General features: G+C 42.7%; 1 protein-coding gene across 19 annotated transcripts in view; it reads left to right on the plus strand.

Annotated features, from left to right (window-relative positions):
* Positions 1-15,978, plus strand: part of fryl (furry homolog, like) — a 553,990-nt gene that overhangs the window by 364,274 nt on the left and 173,738 nt on the right. For all 19 annotated transcript variants that reach the window (XR_005459993.1, XM_038791218.1, XM_038791221.1 and 16 more), the window contains one exon: positions 2,466-2,734. Coding sequence is in view for 18 of the 19 variants with exons in the window: in XM_038791218.1 (XP_038647146.1) it covers positions 2,466-2,734 (269 nt within the window). In the remaining variant the exon portion in view is untranslated. The remainder of the gene's footprint in view (positions 1-2,465; positions 2,735-15,978) is intronic.

Consider the following 15,978-nt stretch of genomic DNA (forward strand, 5'->3'; position numbering starts at 1 on the left):
CAAAGGTGCATAACAAACTTCCCCTAGCATTAGAAAAGATCTACTGAAACAAATAATAAATTCCATAATTAATCGTCCTATATCTTGCAAGCCAAGTTTTTGAAATGGACCATATTTGAAATAGAATAGTTGTTATGTGCATATGTTGTCCTCCTGGGGGTACGGTATTTGGTAATATAGCTATACAATGCATTTGAGGTCATGGCCAATAAACATTCACTCTCATTCATGATTCCCCTCACTGCAAATTATTGACCTGTGCCTTGCTATGCCGGGAGGCCAGGTGCTCGACAGAGGGAGAGATGAAAACTGGACAGAGCCCTAAGGTCCTATTATAGCAGCTCTTTTTTTTTAATTTGGCATGTTTTTGGAATGTAAGTTTTTTTAAAAAAGAATGCAAAGAGGTAATATGTGCTATACTGGTAATACCATTGAAGAACATTAGCTAATTTCTCTATGAAACTTGACCTACCAGTTATTTGAATATTACTGGAAATCGAGACATGTTGCTGAAGGTATAGTTCTCCATTACTTTCTTCATGGCAACACTTTGGCCAATCAGACTTTATTTGCCAAACAATATGGTATAAATAGTTGTAATTGTTTGAAATTGAGCTTTCTTAAATTTTTCCTGATGAGTGCAAGATGTAAAGCTTCGGCAATATATTCTGCAATCTTCTCCAGTGCTGTAACTCTTTCAGAATGACCATTTCCTCTGATATCTACTGGTTCAGCTGGACACCAAAGATTTCATGACACTACCTGAAAGAGCAGGATTGTTTTCTCCGTGCTCTGGCCAATATTCCTCCTTCAAAAATATATCGCCTAAAAAAATCATTCATTTTGTTACTTTTTATGGGATGAAGCTGTGTATCAAGGCTGACCTTGCTTTGCCACATATGTTTCTCCTGTGCTGTGCCAGAGGCTACATCTGTAAGTGGGCCCTGACTTCTTCTGAGTGACTCCAAATGCATGATATCCAATATCATATTGTCCTTGGGTCAAACAGATACCGTTGTTACCATATTTAGTTTAGTAAATATGACCTGAGCCTTCCAGTCATTTAATTGAGTTTAGAAAGTGGTTGAAGCTTATCCACTTCAGAACAAATTGATTACAAGTAAAAGTTAAGCACAAGTGGGAGACAATCCAGCACTTGTAACATTAAAAAAGCACTTTTACATTTTCTGTCTTCTCAGATTGGAAAATAAAAAAAATTGCTGCTCTGGGCTAACACTTGATGGTACTTGACTCATACAGCATCTGCACTATAGTTTTTAGAAATGTAACATGAACTGTGCATGACATACCAAGTGATATAAAATAGATCTGATAAACCTAAAGAGATAGATCCAGCCATCTCTCTAACTTAACTGAAGAGGTGAAACACTGCTCCGTTTGTCTCTTTCACCCCACCACAAACATTGAGCTCTGGGACACCCTGAAGACCCCCTCTTTCTTGGAAAACAGAGTTTATTTAATCTAATCCCAGAGATAAAAGGAATCAAAATGTAATCTTCACAAATAGGTGCAACTGTCAATGGGGTTCAAAGGCATATGATTGTCCTTTCAGATCCTTGTCTCCAGCCAAAAAAAGTAATAGCCAAACAATCCTCCAAAGTTAATGGATCGTAATTATTCAGACAGAATCATAATGTGTTTTTGATTAACTTTAATGGTCTTGCAATTTAAAAATATGAGTAGATCAAGGCTGTCTAGTGAAGATATCCAATTGCCTGTAAGTACATCAACTGTGAAATTTCTTAAATCACAAGAGCATACAGTATAAATAATTCAACAATAGTGTGGAGTATGACAGATTTAAAGTGACCAACCATCCCACATATCAAAGTATCAACTATTTTATTATTTGAAATGTGATTAAATTGATAAAATGACTAATAACTCACTACATTGCACCTCATTGTGAAGACTACAAATGCATGGGTAATTTGTTGGCTCTATATCAGTGATTCTGTTTTATTTTATGAAGCATTAGCTCATTATCATTATCTTAATTGATACCTAAGTATTAATGAGTTTATCCATTGAGTTCCTGAACAACTCAAGAGCAATAACATCTTGGGTTCTATATCCATTCTATCTGAAGTCAGCTAATTCTGATTCGGATTACAGTATGGTTCCTGAAACAAATAAAAGGATTTTGCCCTTGATATCGGCTGGCACACCTCTCCCACTGAAACAAAAATGTAGGCACCAGGGGAGGACAGGATCACACTTGGTTATCATATCTCTCTCAGTTCAATAGTCTGAGGGCACACATGACCAAAGACTTATTTTGTGAGCTACAAGAAGACTGCATGCAATTACAATCCGGCAAGTATTTTCATGAGGGGAGGAAATTAAATGTGTTTGTATGCTTCGGAATTGGAAATATTTTCTTTTATTGTTACTTTATATTGAACATAACTTTCTAAAGTGATGTTTTTTTGTCCTTGAATTAGACGAACTTGTTGTATTGCCCCACTGGGATAGACCTCCAGACACTTGCAGAATGGAGTTCCTCTCCTATCAGTCATCAGTTTGATGTGGTCAGTCCTTCACACATTTGGATATTTGCACATGTGGCGCAGGGTCTGGACCCTTGGGTAATTAGCTTATCAAGCTTCCTCAAGCAAGAAAATTTGCCCAAACACTGTCCATCCGCACTGAGTTATGCATGGATGTTTTCATACATACGCCTACAGATGCTTTCTCCGCAAGTGGACATAAAGTAAGTATTTCTGAATTGATTCTTAAACTTATTGCGAGCCATGTTACATCAGTTAGTGATATACATGAGTGACCCCTTGCCACCACCTTTTTGATTTATCAGATTAATTAATTGAGAATTCAAATGAAAAGTGGTAAAATATTATTGATTATTGGTTATGTGCTTCTTAAACAATATTTATTAGATGTCTGTACCTGAGCAAGTAAATTCTTGTCTCAGAAATTATGCAACATAACAAAGGTTCACGTGATTGTTTTGAGATGAGGGGGTGGCATCATTTGTAGAGATTGAGTGGAATGAACCTATATTCACTGGAGTTTAGAAGGATGAAAGGTGATCTCACAAGATTCTGAAGTGACTTGACAGGGTAGATGCTGGGAGGCTGGTTCCCCCAGCTAGGGAGTTTCAAATTAGAGGACCAAAAGTAAAATACTGCAGATTCTGGAATTCTAGAAATGCTGGGATTACTCAGCAGGTCTGGCAGTATCTGTAGAGAGTGAGACCCATTCATTCTGACAAATGGTTACAGACCAAAACTAGAATTGGGGACCCTGTTCTCAGGATATGAGGAGCATAATTTAAGGACTGAGGTATGAAATTTCTTCACTTTTGAGGGTTGTGAATCTTTGGAATTCCCTGTCGAGAGGGATATACATACTGGGCCCGATTTAACCACCGCATTGCGCCCGCCGCAGATCTGCGCATGCCGGTTAAAGAGCGGGAAAGGCCAAAATAGAGATTCGCATCCGGTGCAAATCAGTTTGCTATCTGACCAGCCCGCTCCCGATGCTGAGTTCTGGATCTTGCCCAAATATGGTGAGCATATTATTAACCATCATTTGCAATCATTTCCATCTCACTAGCGAAATCGAAGTTGAACGTGACGGCCTCCCAGGAATTAACTGGCTCTCCAGCGAGAAATCACAGACATTGTTTAATACTCCTTTTTTTAAATGTGACGCTGGAGCATTGACTGCTGTGGGGAACTGAGGAGCTAAGTAGCCACTTCCATTTCCCGGCATGCAGCTCAAGGGAACTGGAGCTGCTGCCCCAGTGCTTGGTGGGGGAGAGGCAGGAATTGGGCTTGGAATAACCTTTAAATACCTTTAAATAACAGGGGCAACTACAGCTGTTGCCTCTCTGTCCTAGCAAGCAATTCCAGGACAGAGCCCTCCTCTGGTTTCTTGTTGAAGTTCATTTTAACTCACTTTGACTGTGAGCAGCCTCTAACTTCACAGCTGAAGGCTATTGATAATGAGGAATTGGTCTTGTTAGTTGTGAGAGCACTTCCCAACTGCAGATTGTGTTTGCTGCTTGCTCCTGTTGGTGACTGAGAATGGCTGGAGGCTGCTGTAGCTGAGAGGAAGGAAGAAAGAAAGAAGGTAAGGAAGAAAGAAGGTGGTTGCCAGTCTCTTACCTGGAGTGCAGTGAGGGGAGTATTTTGGAGGGCCTAATACTGGGCTGAGGATATCGGAGGACTTGCTCGAGCAGTCTTTAGATGTTTTTAAAGGTCTGTTTTGTGCGTTGACTGTGTATTCTATTCTGGGCTTGTGGGTCACTTGTTAATGCCCCCTGTGTTCCTGTGGCCAATCCTCGGGCAGGGTGGTGATGGACAATCATGCCGATACTGCAGGAGATAAGGGGCGGCGGCCCAGTAATTAGCAAAATACACGGCATCACTCCAACCCAACTGGCGCAGGACACAAAAGCAGACGAGGGAAGAATGCGTGCCAGATGGCCAGAGGGGGCGGGGGGGGGGTGGGGGGGGGGGGGGGGGGGGGGGGGGGCCAGGAAGAAAGGAGAGGGGAGCAAGGGACAAAGCTGGAACCAAAGGCCTACTAGAAAACGAAAAACAAGAAGCTGTAACCATTGTAAATAACGTAAGACTACCTATGTAAATAGCAAAAGCCGACCGATTTATATATTTCTCTTTATTTTTATTTTGCTTTTAAATGTATGTCCCATGGAGACCCCAAGGGCCAATGTACGTCCACACTTACCTTGTTCTGTATATTACAAAAAAATCTCAATAAAAACATTTTAAAAAAGAATGCAGTAATGGCAGAAACCCCCCAGAAGTTCTCCCGCTTTGTGGTGGTCTGCTGTGCCCTCCTCAGCCGCAGCGGGGTGACATGCTGGAGGAGGAGGGACATGTGACCTAGTCTGAGGAGGAGGAGGAGCCAGACCAGGAGGGGCTGGAGGACGAGACCCGGGAGAAGCCGCAGGAGGTGCACCTCCACCCTTCCACCCACTAAAAGTCTGTGTAACATCAACCCAGGTGATGGGCCTCTGTCGGCACTGCCAGTGGGTCAACATACAAAGCAGGATAATTATGATACCTCACTATACGGTTAGCTCTGGTGTTCCTCCGTTTATGCCAAAGTCTGACTCCTGTCTTTCTGCTGACAGTGCCCTCACACCCATCCTTTGCATCGGGGCATTTGATTTTGGACCACTGTGCCCGAGGGGGTAATGGGGGCTGGGGGAGCAATGGGGTGGGTGCAAGAAAGCTTGCTGTGAAGATTTACATGACAGAGGTTTCACATTTATCAGGCATTACATGTTTTAATTGTGAAGATTTGACATTTCCATTCCCCCTACCTACAGATAGTGACCCCCCCTCCCAATCAGTGCGCCTCTCTCTTTCCTGGTCTACTGTACATCTAGGTGTGCCCCAGGATGGACATTAAAGGGGGAGGCAGCCTGCTGCTTTCCATGTCCTGTGGCCTTTGATGTCCTTGGCCAATGTCTTCTGAAGAGCATAGGGCCAGAAGGCTCTGGCTGACTTACCGGTGTCATTGGCTTTGCCGTGCCACCCTGTTCTACCTGCTGTGCCGCTGTCAGGAGGGAGCGTTTCAGAAGAACTAGAGACTGCCATTGCCTTCTTGGTGACAGGTCCCGGTTCGGCCTCCAGTACTTATCCCGCCCTGAAGGTGCCTGTAGGGCCCTTGGGGTATCCATGGGGCGGAGGGGCAACTGGATTGAGCTCCAGACCTCATGGGGATAATGTTGACCACGACATAGAACAGTACAGCATAGAACAGGCCCTTCGGCCCTCGATGTTGTGCCGAGCAATTATCACCCTACTCAAACACACGTATCCACCCTATACCCGTAAGCCAACAACCCCCCCCCCCTTAACCTTACTTTTTAGGACACTACGGGCAATTTAGCATGGCCAATCCACCTAACCCGCACATCTTTGGACTGTGGGAGGAAACCGGAGCACCCGGAGGAAACCCATGCACACACGGGGAGGACGTGCAGACTCCGCACAGACAGTGACCCAGCTGGTAATCGAACCTGGGACCCTGGAGCTGTGACGCATTTATGCTAACCACCATGCTACCGTGCTGCCCTGAACGACCTTCTTGTATGACCCCCTAACAGAGGGAAACCTTGCAAAAAGTGGAGACAGGGTGGGGGATGCTGACAGTTAGGGACTTCTACACTGACAACAGACAATGCTCGATGCACTAACAGAGAAATTCCAGCTGTTCACGGGAGGGGGGGGGGGGGGGGGGGGGGGGAGAACAAACAAAGATACATGCAGGTCAAAAACCTCTTATGCAGGGATTCAAAGACATACGACATACTCACGACCACCACAACAATCTCTACCAGAGGACCTACTGGACACGGACATCTTGGGGAAGGGGAATTGCGGCAACATGTATGGGTGACTACTAAGGAGGGCTAACACTCAACTGGACGAGAAAAGAGGAAAGTGGGAGGAAGATTTGTGGTTTGAAATATGTTGGGGACTCTGGAGGGAAGCGCTGCACAGGGTCAACTCCACCTCCACGTATGCAAGGCCAAGCTTAATGCAGCCAAAAGTGGTACACAGAGCCCACTTCACTAAAACGCGAATGAGCAGATTCCTCCCAGCGGTGGAGCATAGATGCGGACAGTGCCAAGGAGGCCCGGCCAACCACGCCCACATGTTCTGGTCTTGCACCAGACTTGTTGGGTTTTGGATAGCCTTAGAGGCAATGTCCAAGCTGGTGGGGATAAGGGTGGAATCTTGCCCAAAAGTGTCAGTCTTCGGGGTATCAGAACAGCCAGATCTTTTCATGGGGAGGAGGGCCGATGCCCTTGCCTTTGCCTCCGCAATCTCCTGCCAGAGAATCCTGCTCGACTGACTATCAGCAGCACACAAAGCTGCAGACTTGCTGTCTGACCTATCAGAATTTCTCCAAATGGAGAAAATTAAATTCGCCATCTGGAGGGCGGAAGGGGCTTCCGCAAAACATGGGAGCCATTCACCCAGTTGTTCCAAGATCTGTTTGTAGCCAATAAGGCAAAGGAAGGGAGAGGGTAATCACGGTATAACAAAGAGAGAGGGTGGGAGAGAAAAGGAGGCATGGAACCCAGCCATGCCCAGTAATTAGCAAAATACATGCCATCACTCCAAACCTACCAATCCACTCCAACGAAACAAATCTCAATAAAAACATTTTTTAAAAACAATGCGTTAATGACAGAACATCCTACTTCCCTGTTAGTTTTCCCTTACCACCAGGGCCACCTGCTTCCTGTTCCAGGTTGTCCTTTGACACACTACTCACCTTCGTTTGGCCATTAACACATTCTGACCTCTTAATGTGCCACCATAAGCACCCTTCTTAACCACGATCGCCACCATTTACATTCGTTTTAATCCACTACATCTGTGTCAATCTCTCCCCAGTGTCCACCTATGGCTGGTCCTCTATCCAGCCCTACTGCTTCTCTTTCTCTCTTTCCCCCCCCCCCACACACACAACAATATAAATTTAATCCTATTTCCAGTTCTCTACATCTCAGAAAAAGAGTCATCCAGATTTGAAACATTAGCTCTGTTCTCTTTCCACAAAATTAACTCCCATTTCACCAAATGGCGGTTGATTATCGAAAACCAGTGTGTATTTGTTCAAGGAAAATCATGCTTAACTAACTTGGTGAGTTTTTTGATGAGGTAACAGAATATTGATGAGGTTAACATAGTTAACATAGTGGATGTGGACTTCCAAAAGGTGATTTATCAATTGTAACATAATGGAGGGGCTGGTTTAGCTCACTGGGCTAAATCACTGGCTTTTAAAGCAGACCAAGCAGGCCAGCAGCACGGTTCGATTCCCGTACCAGCCTCCCCGGACAGGCGCCGGAATGTGGCGACTAGGGGCTTTTCACAGTAACTTCATTGAAGCCTACTCGTGACAATAAGCGATTTTCATTTTTCATTAAAAGGGATGGTTGCAGCATTGTGAAAGGTTGGGTCAGGAGACGGTGAATAGTGGTAAACGTTTTTTTCAGACGGGAGCAAGATATACTATCGGATTCCCCAGGGTTGGTACAGGTGTTACAAGGTGTTTCACGACGGACACCTCGGGATAGAAAAATGTAAATGAAGGGCCAGACAAGCCGTCTGCTGACCTGGCATCAATAAGGACATCACGGACATGGTCTTGGGATGTGAAACCTGTCAAAAGTTTCAACCAGGGCAATGTAAGGAGACTCTTCAACCACATGACTTGGAAACCTCTTCTTGGTCCAAGGTAGGCATTGACCTATTCCACTCTAATGGTCGTGATTGCGTACTCCTTATAGACTACTACTCAAACTACCCTCAGGTATTGAAGCTGTCAGACCTCACCTCAAAGACCGTGATCAGAGCATGCAAATAAACTTTCTCTCGTCATGGCATACCAAACACTGTTATGACTGACAACGGACCGTGCTTTCACAGTCAAGACTGGACTGACTTTACAAAACGCTACAACTTTAAGCACGTCATCTCTTGTCCGCACTATCCGCAGTCCAACGGCAAAGTTTTTTTTTTTTTTTTATAAATTTAGAGTAGCCAATTATTTTTTTTCCAATTAAGTGGCAATTTAGCGTGGCCAATCCACCTAACCTGCACATCTTTGGGTTGTGGGGGTGAAACCCACGCAGACATGGGGAGAATGTGCAAACTCCACACGGACAGTGACCCAGGGCCGGGATTCGAACCCGGGTCCTCAGCGCCGCAGTCCCAGTGCTAACCACTGCGCCACATGCTGCCCTTTCCAACGGCAAAGTTGAAAACGGGATGCACATAGTCAAACAGCTGATCAACAAAGCCTCGGATTCAGCATCTGACATTCACCGAGCATTACTCTCATATCGTGCTACTCCATTATCGACTGGCATGTCACCAGCTCAACTTCTGATGAACAGGGATCTGAGAACAATGCTTCCGGCTCAACAGCTACCTAATCCAGGTCATCTATCGGTGATAAAGAAGATGCAACAGCTTTGTAATGTTCAAACCTATTGCTACAACAGACAGGCAACCACTCTGGAATCGCTATCTCTAGAAGATACCAGTCACCCCAGTCCAACGCCGGCATCTTCACATTTAAGAAATGCACACAGTAAATATACTTTTTCGTTTCAAAAAACAACACGCAAACAGGTATAATAATATAGTGCATTTTTTCGTTGTTCTTCCTCCAACTGGAATCCTTCTCGATTGACAGTCTCTTTGAACAAGAAGTCTGCAAGATCCATTCATTTCTGTGCGCCTCGGCATGTCTCTTTAAAGTCAGATAAAGTCTGATCACAGAGTCCCTTGCAATTCTCCAACACATGAGCAACCATGCTACAAGAATTTAGCACATATGTTTGATCAAATCCACTCGTGACACGAAATCGCATTATTTCCTGTCGTGAAACTCCCCAATAACTTTTGTTTTCACATCCCGTGGGACCATTCGATCCAGTCCAATTGTATGGCCAAGGAAAGTGAGTTGGGCATTTCCAAATTCACTTTTGGCTAGGTTTATTACCAAACCCGCTTCCTGAAGTCGATCGAATAATTCCATCACCTGTTTTAAATGTTCTTTCCATGTCTGGCTGAAAATGATCAGATCGTCGATGTATACCGCACAGTTGGGTCATCCTGAAACAACTTTGTTCGTTAACTGTTGAAACGTAGCTGGGGTGTTTTTCATGTCAAATGGCATAACTTTGAATTGGTATATACTATCTGGAGTCACAAAAGCTGAACTCTCCTTCGCCCTATCGGACAAAGGTATCTGCCAGTAACCTTTAAATAAATCCAGTTTGGAAATAAAAGCTGATTGTCCCACCTTCTCAATGCAATCCTCCAAACGTGGGATAGGACAAGAGTCTGTTCTTGTAACTGCATTAACCTTTCTATAGTCCACACACATCCATTGGGTACCGTCTGTTTCAGGTACCATCACTATGGGTGAGTTCCATTGGCTGCAACCCACTTCAATTATGCCATTTTACAGCATACTCTCAATCTCTTTGTTAACCTGTGCCAATTTTAAAGGGTTAAGTCTATATTGATGTTGTTTAATTGAACAGCATTTCCGACATCTACATCATGTAGATGGTTTAGCTCACTGGGCTAAATCGCTGGCTTTTAAAGCAGACCAAGCTGGCCAGCAGCACGGTTCGATTCCCGTACCAGCCTCCCCGGACAGGCGCCGGAATGTGGCGACTAGGGGCTTTTCACAGTAACTTCATTGAAGCCTACTTGTGACAATAAGCAATTTTCATTTTTCATGTATAGCCATTTTAGTGCTTCACAACTTACCTCCACAAACTTGCCCATGTGATAGCAATAACTCTTTCAGGTCAGTCCATTTTTCCCTCTGGAAGGTAACTCAACAATTTATCTCAATTTTCTGGATAATCTTGACAATAAGCCCTCAACATTGTCTTTAATGTCTGATGCCACCTTTCTAACGCTCCCTGCGAATCTGGATGGTACGCAGTTGATTTAAACTGTTTTATTCCTACGCTATCCACAATTTGTTTGAATAACTTTAAGGTAAAATTTGATCCTTGATCCGATTGTATTTCTGTGAGTAGTCCATATCTAGTAAAGAATTTAAGTTACACCTCCACAATCTTTTTAAATATAATATTGCGTACTGGAATGGCCTCTGGAACCCTAGTAGACACATTCATTATTGTCAAGAGATATTGATTCCCACTTTTCGTTTTAGGAAGCGGTTCTACGCAATCAATTAGGACCGTTGTAAAAGGTTCCTCAAATGCTGGAATGGGTAATAAGGGCGCTGGTTCTATCACAACTTGAGGTTTCCCTATCACTTGACATGCGTGATAGGATCGACAAAATTTAATTACATCTTTATGTAGTCCAGGCCAATAAAAATGTTTTTGTATTTTAGCTTGGGTTTTCCTTACTCCCAAACGACCTCCCACTGGTACCTCATGTGCAACTCTCAACACCTCCTTTCTATACCTTACCAGCAATACTACTTGATGAACTTCTGCCCACTTTTCATCCGCCTGCATGTATAAAGGTCTCCATTTTCTCATGAAGGCATCACTTTTACGGTACTAACACTCTAGTATACACTCAGATTCCTCTTCCGTATATGCTTTCTGATATATCCGTTTTATTTCTACATCTTTCAGTTGTAACTCCGCCAATATTCCGGAACTAAAAATATCCGCCTCATCCTCCACCTGTTCTTTTTGTTTTTCAACCATCTGATCAAAAATCATTTCTGATAATGGCATTTCACCTTTATCTTCACTCTCTGATTTCTCCTCTTGTCTTAACCTGTGACCTTGTTACGACACAATCCGGAAAAATCCCAGGATATTCGTCCTTCAACACTTCAGTCGTCTGATTCTCCACTGGCTTATCAACCACAGTAGGCATCACTCCCACCTGCGATCCAGCTATATCATTACCCAAGATAAACTGTATTCCTGGCCAAGATAGTTTCTCTATCAATCCTATTACCACTTCAGCACTCTTCACTGGACTTTCCAACCTTACCTTATATAATGGAACACTACTCTTCTCACCCTGAATTCCACATATTCCCACCTTTTCTGGCAATATTTTTCCCAAACTACGTAACTCCTCATCTCTTACCATTAAAGATTGACTGGCTCCCATATCTCTTAAAATTGTGACTTTTTTTACCTGCTCCTCCTGATATATGTGTAAACTTTACCCACACAAGTAAATTCTTTAAAGACATCTGGCACCTCCTTATCAATCACGTCTTGATCAGGCTGTACAATATTTTGCCCTTCCTTCGCTTCCCTTGGGCTTTCCTTTACCACTCTAACAAATCCCACTGTCTTATCCTGTTTTACCACATCAACCTTCCCAGTGCTTTTCTTCAACCGCCAACACTGTGACTTTACATGGCCTAGTTTATTAGTGAAAATATTTGAAACTTTTCATTTCTTTTCCACCCTCCTGGATTTCTTTCTTAATCTGAGGTACACTCTCTTTATTGTCTCCCATCACATCACCTTTGCTTCTACAACTTTGAGTATTTCTCATGTCTCCAGTTTCTATCCCTCACAGGCTGAAACTGATGTTGTAAATCAAACTTTGATTTATGAACTAATTTATAATCATCTGCCATTTCTGCTGCTAATCTCGCAGTTTTAACCCTCTGCTCTTCCACGTGAGTTCTCACTACATCAGGAACTGATTTTTTTAAGTCCTCCAAAAGTATAATTTCTCTGAGAGCTTCATAGACTTGGTCTATTTTCAAAGCCCTTATCCAGCTATCAAAATTACTCTGTTTAATTCTTTCAGGATGTATGTTTGACCAAATTCTTTCCTTAAATTTCTAAACCTTTGTCTGTTGGCTTCAGGCACTAGTTCATATGCACCCAAGATGGATTTTTTCACCTCCTCAAACGCCCCAGATACCTCCTCCGGTAGTGATACAAACACTTCACTAGCCCTTTCTACCATCAATAATACCCACATGTGGCCATTTCATTTGTTTAGCTACCTTCTCAAATGAAATGAAAAAGGCTTCTGCCTCCTCGTCAAACCTTGGCAATGCTTGGACATATTTAAATTGATCCCCAGCAAGCCTTCGACTATGACGCTCTTTCTCACTGTTCTCATCACTATCCTCCAACTGTACGTTTCCTTTACGTCCGCCAATTTTAACTGACTGAAATGTTTCATGGCCATTTTCCGAATTTCAAACTCTCTTTTTCCTCTCGGTCTTTTTCATTTTGTTCTCCTAGGGCTATTCTTTCTGTTTTCCTTTCTTCTGTCTCTTTTTCTTTTTCCTGTCTATCTCTTTCGTATTCAAGCTGCTTTAATTTTTTTCTCCTGTTACGTTTGTTTAATTTGTAACTGAACTTTTGCCATTTCCAATGAGTCAGACTGTATCTCAGGCAATTTTAAATGCTTAGCCACCGCCATCATTACCTCATCTTTTCGCATTTTGTCAGGTAATGTTAACTGCAATGTTTTTGCCAAATCTAACAGTCTGCTTTTAGTGTCTGTCCGTAAGGTACTGCGTGTGACCGTCTCCACCCCCAAAAACTTCAGATCCTCTGAAAGAGCCATTGTTCACAACACACTCCCTATTTAAACTGAAATACCACACCTGAAAAGCAACCACAATATGCTCACCCCTCACTGTCTTTAAGTTCACAAAGCCAATCCAATAAATAGACTTTGATCCCGGACGAGCCCCCAATTTGTTATGGGCCAGGGTTTAGAGAACCCCAAAATGGATCATGGCGTTCACCTGACCCACTACTTTTACCAGATTGTGGTTAGGGGAGCACACGGCCCACTCTACAGGTTCAGTGCAGCAGACATCGAACAGTAATTTTTAAAGCAAAACAATGTTTATTCTATGAACTCAAGTTAACCTTTTTAAAACATATAGTGAACATCTTAGCAATCATCAATTCAAATCAACCTCCAAAGAATATAACACAAAGTAATCCTTAAACGTTACTTTTAACATCCATAAGTCATAAAATAAAACTTTTAACAGAAGCATAACAGGTTTAAATTCACTACTGAGAACAGTTATCACTCTGAATTCACCAAATGATCAAGAGACAGTCTTTACATGGCAGAGAGAAACAGCATTACACCTTATTTGGCTGGCTGCAGCTCCAGCACTAAAACGAAACCAACAAACACATACACACCCAAGCTCCACCCACTATCTAACAGCACTGCAGTAACTTGAGCAGGCAAACATTTCTTAAAGTGACATTCTCATGACAGTTGTGATACTAAATCCTCTGGCTTGGACATGCTCGTGATCTGGTTGTCATGAAAAAAAAACTAATACCTATTGAAAATCAAGTGACAGTTTTAACACATTGGCACAGAAAAAGGGACAGCTGTTTTTTGGACGCAAAGGCATGGATCATCAGAGAGAGAGAGAGAATGTAGCTACTGCTGTAAAGAGTAAGCAAATGCTGTTTTTCTGTTAGCTACTAAGTAGGATGCTGGTGAGAGCTGATTCTCTGTTTGAAAAGAAGAGAAGAGAACAGACAAAACTTTTGGAGATTAAGAACCATGGTTGTCTAGGTGTGCCTGCTGATGGAATTCAGGCTGAGGGGAACAATTTTCACAAGACACTGGAAAATCTGATCTGATGTGATAGGGGGGGGGGGGGGGAAGTAAACTTGCTGGAAAGCTGGGAGTAACTTTGAACTTCATCTTTTAATGCTGTATATGTACCGGAAGTGCATTATTGCACAATGAATGGAGTTGTAAGGTATACCACAATTGTGTTAATTCGTTCTCACTAAGTATTTTTTCTTTAGTTTGATGTATTGTTTGCCTGTAAATGTTTGATCTATTTGATATTAGTTTGTTGCAGTAAAGTCTTACAATGTGAAGTTTTATCCTTTGTTTATTTCCATTAGTCATTTCGCGCATCACAGAATTGATACAGTGCAGAAGGAGACCATGTGGTTTATTATGTTAGCGCTGAATGAGCAATTCACTTGGTGCCATTCTCTCCTTCTCCCTAAAACACTGCACATTCTTCCATTTCAGATAACTTTAATTCACTTTTGAACGCTCCAACCTGTCTCCACCACACTCTCAGGCAGTGTCTTCTGGACCGTAACCACTTGCTGCATAGAAAAGTATTTTCTCATAATTGCTTTTGCTTCTTTTGCCATTACTTTACATCTGTGCCCTCCCATTCACAATCTTTTCACAAGTAGGAACAGTTGCTCCCTATCTACTCTGTCCAGACTCCTCATAAAGTCTTCGTTGGTAAAGACTTATCTAGTACTTCAGCCACCCCTTCTGCCTCCAAATTCCTAGGTGTGCACATCAACAAAAATCTATCCTGGTCCATCCATGTTGACGCTATGACCAAGAAAACACAACAGCGCTTATACTTCCTCAGGAAACGAAGGAAATTCGTCATGTCCACATTGACTCTTACCAACTTTTACAGATGCATCCTAAAAAGCATCCTATCTGGCTGCAACGCAGCCCGATGGGGCAACTGCTTGGCCCAAGACCGTAAGAAACTACAGACATTTGTGAACACCGCCCAGTCCATCACACAAACCCGCGTACCATCCAGTGACTCCGTCTACACCTCCCGCTGCCTTGGGAAAGCGAAGAGCATAATCAAAGACCCTTCACACTCAGGTTATTCACTCTTTCAACTTCTTCCATCGAGCAGGAGATACAAAAGTCTGAGAACACACACTAAAGGATTCAAAAACAGCTTCTTCCTGCTGTTACCAGACTCCTAATCGACCCTCTTATGGACTCATGTGATCTCTTCACACATCATCTCTACTGTGTAGGACTACGCTCCTGTATGCTTCACTCGTTGCCTGTGTCTATATATTTATATTGTATATTTTATGTTTGCCGTGTGTATTTTTTTTTTCATGTACGGAATGATCTGTTTGAGCTGTACACAGAACAATACTTTTCACTGTACCTTGGTACATGTGACAGTAAACAAATCCAATCCAATGTGTAAATTCCCTTTTGGTCTTGAATTTTGGTTACCTTTTTTAACCACCCTTTTACTCTTGATATGTCTATAGGCGATATTTTTGGATTTCATTTTATATCAGCTGATAGTGTCTTCTCACATTTTCTTTGCTTCTCAATTATTTCTCTTTTCACTTCTCTTCTGAAATTTCTCTATTCAGCCTGGTTCTTACTTGTATTATCGACCTAACATCTGTTATTTGTGTACTTTTTCTGTTTCATGTTGCTCCTTATCTTTTTCATCATCCCGGGAGCACTGGTTTTGTTGGTCTACCTTTCCTGTGCGTGGAGATGTACTTCTACTATACTGGAACTATCACTTTAAATACGGTCCTTGTTCTGTTACAATTTTAACTGCCAATCTTTGATTCCAATTTACCAATCATGTAGGATGAATCCTGCACAGATGCTGTCTCACCCTCCTTTCCTCCTCCCAGTTATGGTCAATTGT

This window comes from Scyliorhinus canicula, chromosome 3, assembly GCF_902713615.1.
Source record: "Scyliorhinus canicula chromosome 3, sScyCan1.1, whole genome shotgun sequence".
In the NCBI taxonomy this organism is placed as follows: domain Eukaryota; kingdom Metazoa; phylum Chordata; class Chondrichthyes; order Carcharhiniformes; family Scyliorhinidae; genus Scyliorhinus; species Scyliorhinus canicula.